Consider the following 21305-nt stretch of genomic DNA (forward strand, 5'->3'; position numbering starts at 1 on the left):
ATCTGTAATATTTTTGTGTTATTTGCAGGTCACAAGTTCAAATCTAACTTTGGCATTACTTTTTCTGACATCAATACACACATATTCTGTTCTAATAACACATACCAGAGCTGTGTGCACTATAGTATTTATCCTCAAGGGCTGGATATGGACCACTTTTGATTTTTTTTATACAGATATCCAATAAATCCTTCAGGTATCCAGCCCTATGGAGTCTATGTTGGACATCCTTTGTATTACAGTTTTCTAAAGTTTCTTTCATCAGATCAATTTTACTGAATCTATAATTACTGTTCCATATACCAAATTAATTCTTAACATGTGCTGAACAAAGCATACAAATATGGGGTTAGTTTTTCATTCCACTCAAGTAGAATGCTGTGGTGGAAAACACACAAGTCAAATATCATTACCTTTGGCTATGGATGCATGGATTTTGAAGTCCAGTGTTTCTTCCTGTGCATTGTATTCTGCACCAACTGAAGACGCATGCAAGGTTTGCACCAGGAAAGGCATCCGGCCCTGTGCCTGGTCATAGGTAATAGTGTGGTTCCACGTGTAGGGCACGCTGACCCCGTCAATGGTGAAGAGCCGGGTGGAATGCGCATACAGCTGCCCGGGGCCTGTTTGAATGTAATCTTCTGTGTAATCCTGTAATAAACAAGCAGTCACCTTTGTTTATTGATCATCCTGGTCACATTGTCTGCATGAGACGCTTAAATTAATACTGTTATGGCTGCATGGTCTAGAAAAAGTGCAAACCATAGTGCCTGGGGAAGAACGCTGCAGATGTCAAACCTGGCATTTCAATGTGGAAAAACTGCATAAATAAATTGAGTTGTTGTTCTAGGTTGGAAGAGGTGGAATAGTAGTGTCTCTCAAAGAGCAGCAACCCTGTGGTTGGAAGGATGCACTGCATAAGGCCTCTCCCATCCTGCACTGTAAGAGTAGAATCGGACTGTGACAGAATTGTTTCTTTTCTTATGGGTGAGCTTTGGAGAAGGGTGTGAATACTTACAACTTTGAGGAATTGGGCACATTTTGTCGGTGTTTCAGTGTGTTGATTAGATAAATGTGGGTTTTCTGGCATATGCATTTTAGCACTAGCCATAATATCTTGATATGGCCACTGAACAATATTGCACATTACTTCGGAGAAGCCAGATAGTGAGGTAACACAAAAGCAACATAAAGAGGCCAAATTTTGCACCACAGTTCAAGGTCCTCAAAATATGTCATTGTTTGATACTTTAAAAATAAAGATTTTAAAAAATGTTTCCCATGTAGTAAAAACAAAGGACAGTTGAGAAGAATGTGCAAATGTTAAAATGTCACTCCTGTTGTACTATAACAAAACCATTTGACAGTGATTTTCCATCCATTAAACTATCCACGTTCCAGGCTAGGTTAATCCTATAATGCCATCTCAGTGTTTCATCCCTAATTTGTACAATATACAATTTGTACCATAGTAACTCCAGCAAGTAATTTAGCCCAAACCTTTGCCCCAGCATTTCAAAGAACATGATTTCTTTGTCCCAGAATAATTTTGTCTCACAATAATTTTGGCCTTGAAGTAAACAATCTCAAATATTCCCAGGACACTAACTTCTTTTGCCAGGAGGACAAGTCTTCCTTGGGTGTCACCACTGTTTAATTAAATCTACGAATGCCGTTATCCTGTGAGCCCTTTGGGTCTCTGGATCAAATTACAACATGTCGTTATGAATCACTGAAAGCTTTTGCTTTTAGGGCACATTCCACTTCATATTGAAAATCAATAGTTTTTTTCTTTCACTAAGAAATTCTCATTTTCTTTTGTTTCCTAAAGGAGCTGTAATTATGAGTATTTCAGTCCATTCCCTATTAATTTTTCCCACATATATAATAGTGGTACTATCTTTCAGTGAGTGCTCAAAACACCTGCTGTTCCACAGCTTTTATTGTAGTCATGACCTCTTTGTCTGTTTTCTCTCACTTCTTTGCATCTATTTCTGACAGATGTATTAGCTTCTCTGTCGTGGGAGAAGGTGTATCCTCCAGGTCAGCTAATATCCTGAGGAGCCATAAAAGATCGGATCAGCACGCACCAGGCGGCAGCTAGGAACACATGATATAGAAAGCCAAAGCAGGACATTAGGGGATCTCTAGGAAGTAGGTAAGGATGCATGGGTGCCAGGAAATGGTTTTTGGTGGATAATCAAGTGATGGCTGAAAGGGCAGTTGACCAGTTGCCATGTTAGGAGAGAACCAAGAGAGTGGCATACCATATGTCCTAGACCGGCGATTTTCTCAGGAAAATATTGTTGGTGAGAGTGATTAAGGCATCTGAGATATTGAGGAGGGTGAAAATAGAGGTGAGGTGATTGTGGTTGGCAGAAGTCAGCATTTTGGAAGTCTAGGAAAGAACAGTTTTGATGCCATGATAGTTGTGTATGTTCTTGAGTGTGAAGTAACGGTTGAGTCTGTTGCAGACCTATTTTTGGAAGACTTTCAAAAAGAGGAGAAGGGGAACAATTTGTCATTTGAAAGGGAGTCAGGCAAGTCTGAATTTGCTTCAAGCCTGACTTCTTCATCAGATTTTGCAGTGGTTCCATGTAGACTAATCAACATGTGGGTCAGTAGGAGGCTTTGTGCCACAATACAAGAGACTGTGTTAGAGCGGATAATTACCATTCTCACTCGCTGTTTGCAGTAACTATGGTCAGAAATAAAAACAGTCCATAACTGGTTCTAGACATCTCATGAACGTCTCTAGCAAGCATTCTGATGATTCTACATGGGGTGAACTGTATCAAACTTCCCAAGAGGCCAAGAAGGGTGAGAAGGCAGGACATTTAACTGTCAAAAATGCAGTGAGGATTTTAATAATAGTCGTTTTAGGATTGTAGTGTTTTTATTAGACATGAATTGGTAGATTGCCACATCATTTTCATTTGACCCTATTGGCAGATGTAGGTGCTTATTTGGTTCTGCATGTCACTGATTGTAAAGTTAATCCAGGGTTGGGAGTAAGGTCCAGAAGGAATGTAGTTGTTGGCAGGTTAGAAGTTGTTGTTAATGTTTCAATGGCATAGTTTTATATGCTGAACGACTGGAAAAATGTCAGATTTGGGGAATAGGGTGAGCATTGCATAAACGGTGGATGTGATGAAGTTACTGGGGTACCTGTAGTTTTTGAGAATTTCCAAGTAAGGCTGATCTTCTGATACCAACAATATAAGTAACATCAAAATGTCTAACAGTGAAACCTGTTATTTATGTTCTTATCAAAATAAAAAATACTGCTGCAGCAACTGATATGCACAAACGCACACTTTTATTATTAGAAGTGAAAGCAAAATGTGATTCCAAATACTAAAATGTGTGGCATAAGACTCATCAAGCAGCACAATAGAAAATATTTTATTTAAAACTTAACTTGAAAGACTGTGACAATTTTTTTTTTTTTTACATATTATCAAACTGATCTCTGTTTCTAGTTACCTTCACATTGACATCAGCAGAGGAATGTAATTGTAGAATGTACCCATTCACTACTATATCCAGCAAGAGAGAGCCATCTGAATCCCGACCTCGGGCAATGTGAGTCATGCGAAGGATCTCACCTAATAAAATTAATAAGTGAAAATCACATCTCAAAGATATGCACAATGCTGATATGGATTTTTTTTTTTGTTATTTTCATTTCTTTCAGCTACAGAAAAATACTTGACCATGCCAAGTAACGCCATAGTTTGGACCATTCACATGCAAACAATCATGCAGCATTTACAGAGATAAACAAGGCAATGTAACTGATAAAATACTGTGAATGACACATGCATGAAGATTGAATGTGAAAAACAAACGTAGGCATGCTGATACATTGCGTCAGTGTCCAGGAAATTTCTTGTATGCAACATTCCAACAGCATGGTGCACCATACCACAACATCTCCAGTCAGATAAGCATCAACAACAAGAGTACTTTGATAATTACACAAATGCACTTTCAAAACCATCATCGAGCACACCACACAAATTTATTAACATCGCAAACAATCATGAGCACACTCAAGAACCTCAAACAGCATCTTCACCAACATCCAGAATACCTCCAAAAACACCTGAAAGTACATACAACTAAAACTTTGAAAAAAAAAGTTCCTCCAAACGCATTTCCAGATGATGATCTTTAATAACATCCAATTCCATTTTGAACACATATCCTAGCACATCCAATAAGCCTTTTCAAGAGCATGTGAGTGCTTCCATAAGGTCATCTGCAGAAGTGCATCCAATGCAACCTCTGTATCAGCAGCTCCTGAAATAATTTCTAATAAAGCAGACAACTATCTCAAAAAGCATCCTATTTCTTATATTGATGAGGTACAATTGAACAGCATTTTGAAGAACAAACCGCAAATTAACCTAAGTGACTTTCTAAAAAAATAGAGCATATTAGTAGTCATCACAGATTATCCAATAGTACCTCTATTCAATAGAAAGTCAGAAGAACATCCAATAACCTCTTCAGGAGCCTCTCTCAAATTGCAACTGAGAGCATTTCCTAATCAGTATCCCCAACAAGTACTTTTAAAAGCATCATAATGGCACCCTAGAGTACTTAGCAAGACAATTCAATAACATTTTTCAAAATTATTTAGAATGATATCTCCACAAGTGCCTCAAAAATAATGTGTAAGACAAGCATTTCTAAGTTCTAAGAAGCACCTGAGATAATTCCATACAAAATGAATTTGATGTTTAACTAAGATCTGTGGTTGGTCTAGGATCATTGGTTGAGCAGTGGGTACAATTTGGACATCTGTGGTGTCAAATGAATGAGCAGCTCACCATTCTCCCTACAAAAGTTTGAATTTGAAAATCAGTTCATGAAATGGAACCAGTAAAACAGTGACTGTTCACAATCAGGTGCCAGCATGGGTGCAACACTTATTAAGTGAGTAGACAGGTGTTGCTGCTTTTGTGCTGATATGCTTTCCATAGGCACTATCTTCCTCTTGTGCGGGGGAAGAAACTGCTTAAGTTACCCTGATTTCAAAGTGATTTGTTATGATAGATGGATGTACTGTTTCTCCTTTCCTGCTTTTTTAAATTTTGCTAAACTTACGACTTTCAAGTAAAAATGATTTTTTATAGTGCTTCATAACTCACTTTGGTTGTTTCTCAGCATGGTAAATAGAAGGTGTTACACCTACCTAGTTTAGTGGTACTCAATGTTCCCGGCTTGAAAGGCTGGAAGGAAGAGCTGCTCTTGCTAGGCCTACACATCACAGAAGATATCACAAATGAGTGTTAACTCACTAAACCAACTTGACTACTAGATGGTGATGTTTAAGAAGGTCAGATAGAGATATTCAGATCGAGGCAAATCTCAATTGTTTTAAAGCCATCAGATGGTTTGCCTGCCTATCATATATAGATTGTAATTTATTGCGGTCGAAAAACACTAGAAGGTGTACTTGAATAATGTATAACATTTTCTGAAAATACCTGCATCAAAGCATACATGCAGGAGGGGATAAAATAATTTAGTGTTAGAAGAATGCCTCTAAATTATTCAGAGTTCTACATATTTTCCCACTATTGGTAATTCCTCTTTAGACATGTTTTATAATACATGTCATAATGGAATCTAGTACCATCCCAGAGCCAAGGCACTAGACATGGTATGCTCACTACATGACATAACATTAGATAGTGGAAGTCTTCCTAAACTGAGTGCAAATTGTCTAACTCTGAACAGCTGTGACTTGTTAGTTTTACTTTGAATGCTGTTATCTTTTCATCCAGCTCTGAGTTAAACAAGGAGATGTCAATGACTCCTGATGTTTTTTGCATATCTCGCAACTTGTGCCTCTCTATTTCTACTAACCTGTTGCAAACTCCACCTGGGATTCTCGCTTAAAGACACCATTGGTGAGGCTGAATCCATTGATAGCTTCTCCAATCTCTTTTGCTGTTGCCCAGTAAATAGGATTCAGGATGGAAACCAGCTTCCTCATAGCAGGGCCTTAAAGAATGAACAGGTTATTATTGGTCACATAAGAGGCTGGACAATAGGGAAAATACACTAGAGGGACAGTAAAAATTCTAAACAAAGAGAAATAAGACTCACTGATAACAAAAACGGATTCAAATGTAAACCTAATTTATGCAAAAACAAGTTATCTGCTAATAGGAATTCCAAGTTTACAGCTACTAATTAAATGAATTCCTTCTTCAGGGTAGTGGGTACTGAAGACAGAGTGTGTAAAGGTTCTGTTTCATAAAATCAAACAGTTTTATTAGCACTTTTCATATTCTTTTTGAAATAATCACATTTTATTTGTTTTACTGTGTGCATGTACAACGAAACAGCACAATAAACAGAAGAAAGAGGGCGGGGGCATCTCCCATCTGTCTGGCATTGCCCCTTCCTAAGGATCTCTCTCAAAGCTAAGTGTGTAATTCAGCCTAGTCAACAGTCCATAATATTCCCACCACCTACCCCATATCCTTGAGTGCTTCTTCGGACAGACTCTGGCCCTGTAAATGGGTTATTCATTTTTCAGATTCTTTTAACAACCAAATTGTATTGTGATGTTTAACTTACTAATCTATGAGACCACATTTTGAACAATACCTGTGCCCATATGTTGCACATGCAGAAGAGACATAAAGAGAAAAAAGGAACAATTGGTAGAAAACAATAATAAACATATGTTTGTAACAAAACCAACAGATTTTGTTTTATAACGAGACCTGTGTACAAATTCCCCACACATTTGGTCATTTTAATCAACCATGTGTGTGTGAGCAATTATTCATGCAAGTTATATCACTCACTAAACAGGATCAAGGACTTTCTGTATACAGTATATTTTCACACAATCTAATCTGAAACTCTTGTAGTGACATTTGTGTATTGACCACTGACTTCGTGTCGCACCACTTTGCACTTGGCTAGCTGTCCACTATCACATTAGTGGCCACGAGTTACAGACTCCACCTTGTATTCAGCTTAGCCTTATCTTCATTACCACATTAAAGGGGTAAGTAGTTTTCTGTACAAAACATGTTATGCAATGTGTTTTCTATTCCGCATGTTCTTTTTCTCACCAAAGAGCTAGACATAACGTGGAAGAGTCAGTCAGTCAGCACAATAAGGATGTACTAGAATAATGTTTACGGTACAGCAGGGAAAGGCTTAGGCTTGGGAGAGACACCTTGGGAAACTGTCCAGTTCCAACCTGTTTCTTTCAACCCTGACCTAAAATAGGCAGCATTTTTTAATACTTCTTGCGCAGCGGGAGGGTTTTTTCCAGCAAACCCTGTCCTCGTTTGTTTAAGATATATAAGAGACCAGGTCGACGGTGGGGAATTCAGAGACCTCAATCAGGATTTTAGACGTCGAATGCCTGATATATTTCCCATGAGGGTAGAGTTCTCTCTTTCTCATTTCAGTCATCAACATGCTGGCAGGTAAACGATGAAGCACCAGACAGGCCCAACGGTAATGCATTTTTTTTAATTATTTGCTTTGCATTGTGTATGAATATATATATATATATATATATATATATATACATATATATACATACATCAATATAAGTGTTTGTATCCTTGCATGCATATATTTGCTGTTTATAGATTGAAGATTTCTTGTACATGATCTTACTTCATTGTTGCACATTTTTAAAAGTACACTCTTCAATTATACAGGCCTTCCTTCACTAGCCTTGCAAAAAGACATAATAAATGTCTTCTTCAGATTAAGAGGTGCATTCCAGAGAATCTTTTTTACTCCTTTCAGTGTGTGTATTTTGGCTCAGACAGCAGTAAAGCAAAACACTTGTCCATATCCTTTTTATGTTATCTGTCTGAACATGTTTTCCATTTGAGCTTCTAATATAGACAGTGCCTGTCAGTGCACAGTGAAGATTTGTTTAATTTGGTCTGGATGAATGGACAAGGCAATACTCACCCACAATGTGTACAGCCGTCACATCACTGATAGCTTTGTCAAGTTGTTCTTCTGGTTATCTTTGCTGAAGGTCTAATTTACAATACTGTTGCTGTGTGTAGCTGTGACTTACTTACTCTGGTAGTGCTTCTGTCTTATCCCTAATCTCTAAGAGAAAGTACTCCAGAAGTAAGGTACTGAAAGTTCTTTATGCATCCATCCCACTCTGCCACTGAATCCAGAGATAAGCAGTAAGCAGTCATAATTGAGGAGCACTGAGTGTCCTGGTTATACTGTAGACCATGCAAATCAACTGGGTAGAATGGGTGTGTAACGTTTTCAGATGGAAGGCAACCCAGATTCCTTGCTACCGTTCCCCCCATCCTCAAGATGAGGAAGCATTTAACAAAACAACCCACGACAAAAGCAGACAAAGCTGGGGCCCAAGACTGTGCCCAGTGGTGTGGCAAACTAGGAGAAGCTTATGCCTCCAGAAGGTGAAGTTAGAGTTGCAACACAACTGGCAAGGGAAAGCCATGCCCTACTTGCTTCTGTCCAGTGGCTCTACTGCCGAGGATCTTGGGCCCAAACGCAAACTCATCACCCAAACAAAAAAAAGGGCTTGCCCCAAAAGCTGCAGCAATGATCAAGACAGAGGTAGAAATAACAGCTAAATGTGACTGTGATTTTGATACACAACTAAGCCTTCAGATGTGCTCACTAGTTTCATGGCCAACCGTCAACAGCATATGTGATTCTTCTTGATGCCATGTCTTCTAGCACTTTTTGTCTGATCTGTCCTCCTTAGTTCTCAAGAACTTTACTGGCCATGGTCCGCAATCTTCCACTGATCAGTCAGGAGAATTGTTCCAAGTACCCCTCTCAGGCACAGAGGCAAGGAGCAGGTGGTTTGATTTTAGAACAGGATGAACCAAGGTAGGCCTGTGCCACCTGGAGGTGTAGATCCTCCCTGGGATACAGTGGGCTACATCATTTCTTATTGTCCAAGTTCCCCATAGTATTCCCTTTCTAGCTAGCCTTTCCTTTATGCAGGGATAAATCCAACACATGTTGCAAGCAATCAACTCCTTCCTTCAAGATCGAGCCAAGGTAGCTCTTCCTGGGAGGTTTCTCAGCCTACAATGGTATGTGATCTCAGATACTGGCTTATGGGAAACCGTGATACCCGACAGGTGATTTTTGCCCTGTACTTATTTAGGTTTGCAGACAGTTTGTGATAGGTTCAGCTCTGAAACCCGTTTCAGGCAGTTCCTGACTTTTGTGTAATGTTCCCAGACTGGTCAAATTCTCGACTCTTTCTTGTAGTCTCTTCAGGAATGTGGGGTACGGTGGTGCTGGGAGCTCCCTCAAAAAGGCCCAAAAGTGGGAGAGCCTTCCCACTCAGGTCCCTCTCAACTCATCAACCTGTTATGGTCATGCCACTGGGGAAGGAGGCATCCAGAATTGGGTAAGGGCTCTCCCTGGGCTCCACACTGTAATGAAACCAAAATGGACTCCTTCACTGCCACAGCCATGGACAGCAAATACACTTTACTAACATCCCATTGCACCTACAGATATTACATCATGTGTGTGCCAACCATGTCACAAATGTAGACGAGAATGACCCATGTGAAGGGGGTTGACGGACCAATTTAATGAAGGAAAGGCCAGCAGGAAACTCTCCATGGTAGGCAACAGGAAAAAGGACTATTCTGCCACCTCAAGCTGTTACTTCCCACCTCTGTTAGTCCTTGACCGCCTAGTCAACTCACTAGTCATGCTCATTAAAGGAAGCTATGCAAATTGTGGCCCAGCAGATCAGGGATCGCAGCTCCAGGTCGCATTCCTTGCAACACTGGGCCCTCGGAGTATGATTACCTTGTGTGCTGAGGTACAAATTCAACAATCAGGGGGCAGGACCACACAAGAGACCAACATGGCCACCTGGTAGTGGTGCTCCAATGGAGTCAGACTACAATATGCATTGATCGCTCTGAATGCAGTATCAAAACCCATTCTGCTTAGGAGGGCAGGCGATATTTCATATGCAGACAAGAATGTTGGCGTTTCCGACCCTGCCCAGCTCAGCAAGCTCCTTAATGAAGGTGAGGCCTGTGCAGCCCGGTCTAGCCTCTGAGACCCAGCAGGGATAGGGGCCGCAATGAGCCTTAGGCCGGGTATATTGAGTCCCGCCGAAGTCTCTGCACCCTCCTCGCAATATTGCATACAGGCACGGGTGTTCGGCCCTGAAGAATGTTCCCGTGCTGTGAAATCATACACCCATTTTGTTGGTTGTCGGCAGGAATGGTAATTGCCTGAGCTGATACCAGCCCTGGACAAAGACAGCAAAGGAAGATTTCAAAGCGCACCGTACCTGTGACGAGACAAGCCACTCCTGGCAGACGGTACCCTGAGATTACACCCACCGCTGCCTGCTCATTGCCTGTGGTGTCTGAAGACTATGAGGCTCCAAGAAGTGCGCAGCACCAGACCAGGCCAACAGGTTCTCTTGGCTCCAATATGACTGTGGGTGCTGGCGCAGCCCCACTCTGTGACATTGCCGGCCAGCAGACCAGTGACTGGGACCGCTGACTGGGAGCCCATGGTGACTCTGTTGGGTGGGTGCGCCTGCCCCTCCTCAAATAAACATGCTGCACCTACTCGCCCCCTAATGCTAGTCCCCTTGGTGCCGTATACGATTAACAGATCATTCCGATTCCCAGCTATTCGGGTCCACGAACCATGATATTACTCCGTAACCGCTGTGCACCCTCTTCACTTCAATAGACTGCCTTCTGCAACCTTTTGAGTGTGGCGATAGAACGGCATTAGTCTTATTTCTCTTTGTTTAGAGGTACATAGGAAGTACCTGGGCGCACATTGAGGGCTTCTCATTTTCCAATGAGGTGCTCCACTGGCAAAACATGTGTATTTGTAAAACGCACATAACCCGTTGGTATCTAGGCGCTGCAAAACAGATGTTTATTGTTACCCAACTCAATGTACTCATTTTATCGACCTCAGAATTTTTGGATGAAAGGCTGAGTGGACCCGCCAGGATTTGAACCTGTGACCATGAGGTCGAACACAGGTTTCTAGAGTGGATACATTAGTCCACTAAGCCACCAGAACCAGCACCAGACCTGGCTGGCACATAGGAGAATAAGCTGGGTGCCTTGGAGATACTGAATGTTACATAAGTCATAACAATCTTCCGCCCTTTGACTGCTTTGATCCCCAGCGCCCAGCCACTGTCCTTCTCTGACCCACGATGGGAGCGCTAGAGAGGCAGGACCAATTGTACACCTGGAGCCCTATCAAATGACATATCATTGACCCCACTGACTCGACTTGTTCTAAATAACTAGCAAGGCAGCACGTCACGCTTCTCCACGCTATTGACAATACTGCTTTTACAGAATATGCACGCGGGGCTCACTGCATCTTCTTCATAATCCTGACTTGCTGCACCATACTGATTCCTTCTCTGTCCAGTTATAGGCAGCCACCACTAATGATGGGTCGTTGGGATCCAAGCCGCAAAAATTGCAATTTGATCATACCCGGCCTGAGCGGCACTGGGACAACCAGCCCGATGTAGAGGACATTGTAGGAAAGTCACTCTTTTTGGCATGGTTAACCCCACTTTTTACCAACTATCAGTGTGCCTAGACTGTTTTTACTGGGTTCCTGCTAACCAGGACCCCAGTGATTGTGCTCTCTCCCTCTAAAGTTGGTAGTTTGGTAGCTTACTGGTGCCCCCTTAAAAGTCTCTAGTATATGGTACTCAGGTACTCAGGGCATTGGGGCACCAGAGGTCCTCTATAGGCTGCAGCACGTATTGTGCTACCCATGGGGGTCCTTGCAAAATGTGTTTGCAGACCTCCCATCGCAGCCTACGTGAAAAGGTGCAGGAACCCTTTCACCACAGGTCACTGCACGAGATCACTAAGTCACCCCTATGGTAGGCCCTCCTAGCCAAGAGGGCAGGGTGCAGGTCCCTGTGTGTGAGGGCACTCCTGCATGAGCAGAGGTGCCCCTGCAAAACTCCAGTTCAGTTCTATTTCACTGGACTTCATAAGTGCAAGGAAGCCATTTTACCTGTGTAATGGCCACATAATGGTAACTCTGAACCTGGGTATGTTTGGTAACAAACATATAGGAATCATACCCCAATACTGTTGCCAGTATTGGTTGTATGATTCCATGCACTCTTGGGGCTCCTTAGAGGATCCCCAGCATTGCTCCTACCAGTCTTCCGGGGTCTTCCAGGCAGCCCACACTGCTGCCACCACTCAGACAGATTTCTGCCCTCCTGCTGCTTGACGTGCTCAGGCAGGGGAAGGCAGTACAAAGGATTTCCTGTGGGAGAGGGAGGCAACACCCTCTCCCTAGGAAATAGGTGTTACAAGGCTTGTGAGGGGTAGCGCCCCAAAGCCACCAGTTTGCTTTGAAAGACACATTTGGTGCGCCCCTTGCATAAATCAGTTTGCACAAGCTCAGGGACCCTTAGTCCCTGCTCTGGGACAAAATTGAACAAAGGAAAGGAGAGTGACCACTCTCCTGTCCATCACCATCCCAGCAGTGGTTCCCAGAGCGCCTCGGGTGGCCACTTGTTTCTGCAATCTTGAAACCAAGATGTGAAGACGCCCCTGGGAGCCTCTGAGTTTCCAGGTCAGGCAGGTGACGTCGAGACACCTCTCAATAGGTGGTCACCTTGCAAGGTCACCAAACCCTCTTTTAGGGCTATTTAGGGACTCCCTTGAGGGTGGGTCCCCATATTCGCTGTGCAAGAGTCCACCTGGACTCCTCTGCATCGTTTACTTCTATTTCTGGCCACTGGAACTGCAACTGGGCTCTTCAGGAACTGACAAGACTGCAATTATGACAACAACTTCGTTTTGCAACATTGTTTCCCCAGCACCTTCCTGCAACTGCAATATTTCCCTGGCTGTGCATCCTCTGGGGTCAACAAGACTTCAGCCTGCACCGAGAAGCAAGAAGGAATCTCCCTTGGATTGAAGGAGTCACTCCCCTGCATCTGCAGGCACCTACAGCAATGAAGCCCGGCTGCTTGGATCTGCTCTCCTCTGGAACTGCGTAGATCCTGCATGCCAGGTGGTGGTCTGGAATGGTCCCCTTGGTCCTCTCTACCAGCTGTCTAACTTGGGACTCAGAGATGCCCTTGCCTCTCCTTGCAGGACAGTACCCTGTGCACTGAACTCTTGCAGCTACCAAGGCTTGTTGACTCCGGCTCCAAGGTATCTTCAGGCTGCGAGTAGCCCCTGCCCCCAGCACTTCGTCGTGCCAAGCAGAGCCTCCTCTCTGCTGCTCCAGTAAAGTGGGACTCCTTTTCAGGTGTGCTGACTGGGCCTCACTGCGACTTACAGTGCCTGCTGCCAGTGGGTTGCCTGTGGGGGCTGTGACTGCTTCTATTGGCTCTCCCGGCTGCTGAGGGCCAGCCCAGAGTCCCATCCAAGGGTCGAATCCCCTGGACCTTGCTGTTCCTCTTCTGCCTTGCGACTCTTCTTTCGCTCCTCTTGCATTTGCCAAAGCTTTTTGGTGGTTCTCCTACACCATTGACCATCTGCGACCCGACGACCCACGCGGGACACCATCTGGACCAGTCCAAGGACTCCTCTTCAGCTCCTGGACTCTACATCTGGTCATCTTCCCCTGTCGACCCCGATCTTCATCTACAGAAGGGTGGGTAGTGGCTCCTGCCCCACTGGACACTCCATCGTGGACTGGGCTCTGTCCCCTTCTTTTTGCAGGTCCTCTTCTACCGGAATCCACATTTGGTTTTTCTAGTCTGGTCCTGTTCTTGCACAATCTATTTTATAAGTCCCCTTGTTAGTCCTTGGGAAGACCAGGCACTTACCTCTGCTCTCCTGGTCGCTGGGGGTCACTTGGGTACTCACCTCTTGGGGTTCCTAGTTCTTCCAGCTCCCTTCTAATGACTCCATCTCCATGAGTGGGGGACTACACTTCGCATTCCACTTTATTAGTATATGGTTTGGCCCTCCTCTAGGGCCTTCACTATTTTCTACCATTATTGCCAATGCTTGTTGTTTCTATGCTACTTTCTGATTGCTCTTGTGTATATCTATAGTGTTTACTTACCCCCAGTTAGGGGGATTTAATATAAGTATTCTAGTGTAGTGTTACTATAATAAAGTACTTTATTTTTGTAACACTGTGTGGTTCTTTTGTGTGTGATAAGTTGCTGTGTGACTATTGTGGTATTGCATAAGCTTTGCATGTCTCCTAGATGAGTCTTGGCTGCTCATCTACAGCTACCTCTAGAGAGCCCTGGCTTCCTAGACACTGACTTCATTCACAAATAGGGGTTGCCGGGACCTGGTATAGGTGTCAACACCACAGGTGTCCACCACACACCAGGCCACCTTCCTATACATATTTTGGGCATTGCTGAATCCACGAATATGGGGTGCCCAGTTTCCTTTGTTGAACAGCTGCTCAGTGACCTATTTGTCTGAGAATCCGTCATGACCACCTCTGTGGTGGAACAGGCCCACTGCTCCTTGAGCCCTCACCCTCCTGCAAGTGCCCACACCAGTCTTCTTAATTAGAGAGACACCACCCTATGACGTGCCTGTGAGGAAGGCCCGCTTCACTATCAGGAATCCACCCTCTCACTGTTCCCCAATTTTACCGCCATGGTCCAAGGGACCCGCCCTAAATACTCAGTTGTTAAAAACTTTCTGCGCAAACTGGGATTTAAATGTGCATGCTTTAATCCTACGTGACTACAAGTCGATGGGCAGACTCGGATCTCTGACACCCCATCAGACGTGGTAGGATTCTGTGAATGCTATGCCGTGGGCAAGTCCTTTCCTAGGTGACTGACCCTGGAATGCTGTCTTCCCCAACACCTGCTCCCCCAACTCATTCCAATTAGGCAGTTTTCAGCCAACTATGCCTACGGATCACCTAGAGAAACTTTTGCACTTAATCCACAGATGCCTTTATAATTTCTCCCATTTGTTAAATATGGCTATGTTGCATGCAATGTGTATTTGCTGACATATTCACCATCTTCTTTACTTCAAGCAGAAATCTCAATCCTTGCCTATGACCCCTTTTTCATTATGTAGTCCACAACGTATATGGCATTGCCTCCCTCCTGAGGTGTACACCGCTTCCTTGGTTTCTCTGTTGGGGATTTGTTTAGTTGTATAGTCTCCTTTTGGGATTCATTGGTTGTCTTATTTTCCGGTGTGTGGGGGTGGGAATTTGATGTTCTTGTTGTTTACTTCTGAATACTCACTGCTGCCTGTGCCAATATTGCTATGTATCAGGTTGCCATCACACACATCAACTCATTTACTCCCTCCCAGATGTCCATGGTTGACATTCTTAATACAGCGGCAGAAATCACTCTCCTCACCTGGAACATTTGTGGTTTAAACAATACACCCAAGGGGAAATAGGTTCTTTTTTATCTCACAAGTTACGGGATAGATATAGCCTTGCTTCCAGAAACCCATTTACCTCCTCAGACTCCCACTCCTTCGCATCCTCATGGTGCCCTCATCAATACTTTGCCTGCAACAGTTCCTACTCTAGGGGAGTATGCATCCTTATACACCAATGTGTACTCTTCTCGCTGGGGGCCAGTATAATTGACCCAAATGGTAGATAAATCCTCCTAACCTTTGTTCTTTCAGAACACCGAATGCTGTTAGTTAATATTTATGCTCCGAACTTAGACATGTCTGAGTTTTTCAAGAAACACATACACACATGAGCCAGGTTGAAGCAGACCTCATTATCATGGGTAGAGACTTCAATATGACATTAAATCCTCAGATGGACTCCACAAGCTCACTAACGCATAGCATGCTGAAAGCCCTAGACCATATTATTGACTTCCATGCCCTTACCAACATCTGCCACACTTGGCATCCTTCCTCCCCAGACTATTTTTTTTTATTCTACACACCACAACATTTGGACAAGGCTGGATTACTGGCTTCTTATCGCCAACAAATCTTCTTTCGCTCCTCTTACACTCTGGACTGTAGACACTGTGCATTTACCACGTACATTGTCCGACCACTGTGCGGTAAAGCTATTTTTATGCCTTCCACTCGGGACCAGATTGGAAGAGTGCTGGCATTTTCCTAATGAGGTGCTCTATGACAGTGCGTTCCAATCCTCAAAATCCAGACAGATCGAGACTCAATCACAGAGTACTTCACCCTCAATACAGGCACCATCTCAACCCATGCAATCCTATGGGAGGCCTTTAAGGCTTACATAAGTGGAATATGCATTTCTAAAAGCACTGGCATACTGCACGACATATGCTCCCAACTTACTAAAATTTAAACCAAACTGGGGAGCACGTTCTGTCCAACATGATGCATTTTCCCTACACCAACGCTCAATACTACTGAATGAAGTTCAAGACCTAGTAGACAGGGAGATAGCATACATGGGGAAATATGCCATGGCCAGATGCTATGGGGAGATGGAACAACCCAGACATACACTGGCAATACTCCTCCATCCCAAGTATCTTAAGTTACATCACAAACCTTGTTTCCTCCGTGGGTGAAACCATTACCTCCACTCCAGGCATTATTGCTGAACAACGGGGTTACTACATACATTTATGCTCATCCCAAGCCCCTGATAATAATGCGGAAATATCAGATTATCTTGACGAAATAGCAATGGTATGGATCACAAAAGCTCAACAGCAATTCTTAAGTGAACGCATTACCAGTAAAGAGGTGATACAAGCTATTGACTCCTTAGATGGGTCCAAGGCCCTGGGCCTGCACAGGTTCACTGGTGCCTTTTACAAGGCATACAAACAGCAATTGGCTCGACAGCTACTTGCATTATATTCAGAATCTATGTCTACCGGCACACTTTTACCTATGTTAATTGAGGTGGTACTCACACTCCTTCCAAAACACAGAAAAGACCATTGTCTCTGTGCTTCATAGCGCCCCTTATCCCTCAACACGGATAATAAAATTATTGCCCAAATTCTCACCACCAGGTTGTCCCTATTAATGGATCACATCATATCTCCTGCACAGCTGAGCTTTGTTCCCCGCAGGTATACATTGCTCAACTTATGGACAGTGTTTGCAGTCCGAAATAGGATCTTCCCTATGACCCCCGCAGTGGCTGCCTTCCTGTACGTGAAATGGTGTCTGACTCACTGGAGTGGCCCTTTATGTGAGTGACGCTTTTCAAACTGGGCATCACTCGAAATTTTATATAGTTAATTGTGCTACTCTACACTGACCCCATTGCCCGGATAAGGATAAACAGCTCCCTCTCAGATGCCTCCCCCATAGCCCGGGGGACTTGATAGGGTTATCCCTACCCCTTTGTTCTTCGGCGACTTCACAATACTTTGCGACCTAATCTGCTGTTATATCCAGTGGCACCTGATGACTTTCCAACATTGAAACCGATTGTCAAGGAAAGGATGCAGACGGGAAACATCTGGTCTCCCGACTACACTGTACTAAACTGGCTTGAAACCTGACTGACTCAGAGTGAGGGAGGCCTGGGGAAATGATCTTGGATACCCCTTATCAGATACATTTGGGCATATTCCTGCACACCAACGAAACTTGTTTCTATTAATCATAAACACAAATTGCTCCATTTCAAATTCCTGCATCAAGCATATACTACCCCCAAGCTTCTAGCCCACCTAGACCCAGCTGTAGGAAAATACCACTGTTGGCATGGTTATCCCCCCACTTTTTGCCTAGTGTTGATGCCAACTTTGATTGAAAGTGTGCTGGGACCCGGCTAACCAGGCCCCAGCACTAGTGTTCTTTCCCTAAAACTGTACCTTTGTTCCCACAATTGGTGCAGCCCTGGCACACAGTTAAGTCCCTTGTAAAAGGTACCCATGGTACCAAGGGCCCTGCTGCCAGGGAAGGTCTCTAAGGGCTGCAGCATGTATTAAGCCACCCTGTGGACCCCTCACTCAGCACATGCACACTGCCTTACACCTTGTGTATACTGGTGGGGAGAAAAAAGGCTTTGTCAACATGGCACTCCTCTGAGGGTGCCATGCCCACAAACCACTGCCTGTGGCATAGGTAAGTCACCCCTCTAGCACGCCTTATAGCCCTAAGGCAGGGTGCACTATACCACAGGTGAGGGCAAAGCTGCATGAGCAGTCGATTCTTAGACATTGTAAGTGCAGTGTAGCCATATTGAGTATATGGCCTGGGAGTTTGTCACTACAAACTCCACAGCACCATAATGGCTTCACTGAATACTGTGAAGTTTGGTATCAAACTTCTCAGCAAAATAAACTCACATTGATGCCAGTGTAGGATTTAATAAAAATTGCACACAGAGGGCATCTTAGAGAGGCCCTCTGTATGTTAGCCAACTGCTAGTGTAAGACTAACCGGTCTGTGCCAGCCTGCCACTTTCAGACGAGTTTCTGACCACATGGGGTGAGTGCCTTTGTGCACTCTGTGGTCAGAAACAAAGCCTGCCTTAGCTCCACACCTCAGGGAGAAAGCACAAAGAGGGTGTAGCCACCTTCAAGGACAGTAGCCATTGGCTACTGCCCCCGACCCAAACATGCTCCTAAATTTAGAATTTAAGGGCCTCCCTGAACCCAGCTCACCAGATTCCTGGCGACCTACAAAGAAGGAATGCTGAGCGGAGACCCCCGCAGAGAAGAAGGAAGATGACAACTGCTTTGGCCCTAGCCTTACCAGCCTGTCTCCTGCTTCAGAGATCCTGCAAAAAGGACAGCGATGCATCCAGCGGGCCCAGCGACCTCTGCCAACTCCAGAGGACTGCCCTGCACCCCCAAAAGGACCAAGAACTCCTGAGGACAGCGGCTCTGCCCAAAGAAATTTCCTACCAAGGACTCCCACCTCACTCCAGATTCGGGAGTCTTGACCCCACGGCCCATGTCCAGGTGGTCCACCCAGCAAGAAAGGGTCCACCCTTGGTTGACCCCTCCAAGCCCCCACGACGACGCCTGCAGAGACAATCCAGAGGACCCCCCTGACCGTGAGCTCCGGATGAAGATCTCTGACGCATACAGGACACACCGCACCGGCTGCCCTCAGGCCTTGGAGAACCTGACCCCCGGTGCAGCATCAACCAGCAGGCGGCCCTCTGCCCTATCTGACCAGTGTTTTGCCCGAGTCCCCCCCCCCCTAGACCTTGCCTGCAGTATTTGAGTGACCCCAGGGGTCTCCCATTGATCTCTACTGCAAATCCGACATCCTGTTTACAACCTGCACCCGACTGCCCCTGTGCCGCTGAGGGTGTGTGTTTGGTGCCTCCTTGGAGCCCCTCCAGTGCTCCTCTAAACCCCACTGGTCTGCTCTCCGAGTCGCGGGTACTTACCTGCTGGCTGACCAAGATCTGAGTATCCCCCCCGTCTCCATAGGAGCAAACGTTAATTTGGTTCCTCTTTGACCTCTGCACCTGACTGGCCAGTATTGCTGGTGGTGAGTGTTTGGGGTTCATTTATACTCCCAAAGACGGACTACTTAAAACCTGGAGATAGGAACTGTAAGTCGTGTACCTACCTGTTACACTACTCAATCTTTTCTTCCTCCAGGAACTGTTGAAAATTGCAGTCTACTTTTAAAATAGCGTTTTGTCATTTTAAAGAAAACTGTATACATTGTTGATTTAATTCAAAGTTCTAAGTATTACTATGAAAAGTACCTTACATTTTATGTACTTAACTGCAAACCGAATCGTGTGGTTCTAGAAAAATACATTTTTCTATATAAAAACCTATTGGTCTGGAGTGAAGTCATTGAGTGTGTGTTTCTTCTATTGCTTGTGTGTGTACAACAAATGCTTAACACTACCCTCTGATAAGCCTAACTGCTCGACCACACTACCACAAATAGAGCATTTGTATTATCTATTATTACCTCTGTCAAGCCTCTGGAGAAGCCAGGGACTATGTGCACACTAACGCCCTCATTATGAGATTGGCGGAAAATGCTGTCTACCATCGCCGTGGCTACCGACCGTCCAGGCCATTATGACCATAGCCGGAATTCCGCCAGAAGGCTTGCGGAATTCCGGCGACGGTCATGGTGGCAGACGACGGAAAGGTGGTGCTGCTGCCAGCAGCAGCGCCACGCCAGCAAAACACTGCCTACCGTATTATGTTCCATGATACGGCCTGGCGGTGTTTTGCTGGTGGACGCTGAGGATCCCCTGCAAGCAGGTAAATCGGGTTCTCCGACAGGAGAGGGGGTGGGGGGTGTTGTGTGCATGTGTTGGGGTGTGTGTGACTGTGTTTGAATGCATGCATGCATGTGTAATGCGTGTGTGCATGAGTGTTTGTGCGTACGTGCATGTTGTGTTGTGTGCCTGGATGTATGTTTGTGAGTTGTGCAGTGAGTGTGTATGTATGCATGCGTGGGTGAATGTGTGTATGCGTGTGTGTATGGGTGTGTATGTATGTGCGTGTGTGTGTGTGTATATGTGGGGATGGGGGTCGGGAGGGGCAGGGGGAGGGTGGGGGTGGACTCTGGGGAGGGGGTGGGTGGCGGACGAAATGCCTATCAGTGCCAGGGAAGGAATTTCCTGGCACTGATATTGCCTACAGCCATGGTTTCTGTGGCGGTACAGAAACCACGGAAACCATGGCGGTGTGCTGGGTCAAAATGCCATGGGCGGCTCAGTGACGGCCGCCGGGCTGGAGACTGAAGTCTCCAGCCCGGCGGTAGTTGCCGCAGTGGCGGTTGGTGTGTTGACTTGGCGGTTTGGTTTTGGCCAAACCGCCAATGTCATATTAGTGGAGGTATGTACCGCCAGCCTGTTGGCAGTAATACCTCCACAATAGCACCAATCGCCGGGGTCGTAATGATCCCCTATATCTCATTTTGATATAGTATATACAGAGGCAGCTTCCTACACCTGCCCACTTGTCGTAATGTCCTTAATGTCATAGTCCAGAAGCTGACATCATACATTTAATCTGGACTTGTCCACACATAGGACACTAATGGACTGTTGTCTTCACCTCGCGCTCTACGATGACTGGGGTCACACTCCTACCAACCCCCTTAGTTGCTTTATTGGGTTATACCAGTGATATCCCCTGATCGGTCTGCAGATTTACCTCCATAGCTTTACTACTTGCAAAGCTAGAAGCAACACTCCACTGGGGCAGTAGTCTCTGCCCCCCCCCTCAAACAGACTTGGTTAAGGGGCATGGTACAGTGTGACAAGATCAGTACGGACTATACACAGCAATATCTACGTATTTCCAGACCTAAGGATATTTGGTCTCCCCTATGAAATTATCTGCTGACCCTAGAGGGGGATGACTCGAACTGATTAGAACG

At 44.9% G+C, this 21305-nt stretch overlaps 1 protein-coding gene across 1 annotated transcript in view; it reads right to left on the reverse strand.

Annotated features, from left to right (window-relative positions):
- The window catches only part of HMCN1 (hemicentin 1), a 1093576-nt gene that overhangs the window by 51494 nt on the left and 1020777 nt on the right, over window positions 1-21305 (reverse strand). The window contains exons 95-97 of the mRNA XM_069232006.1: window positions 5881-6018; window positions 3487-3608; window positions 414-651 (exon numbers count right to left, since the gene is read on the reverse strand). Of these exons, the coding sequence (XP_069088107.1) occupies window positions 414-651; window positions 3487-3608; window positions 5881-6018 (498 nt within the window). The remainder of the gene's footprint in view (window positions 1-413; window positions 652-3486; window positions 3609-5880; window positions 6019-21305) is intronic.

Source organism: Pleurodeles waltl, chromosome 4_2 (genome assembly GCF_031143425.1).
Source record: "Pleurodeles waltl isolate 20211129_DDA chromosome 4_2, aPleWal1.hap1.20221129, whole genome shotgun sequence".
NCBI lineage: Eukaryota > Metazoa > Chordata > Amphibia > Caudata > Salamandridae > Pleurodeles > Pleurodeles waltl.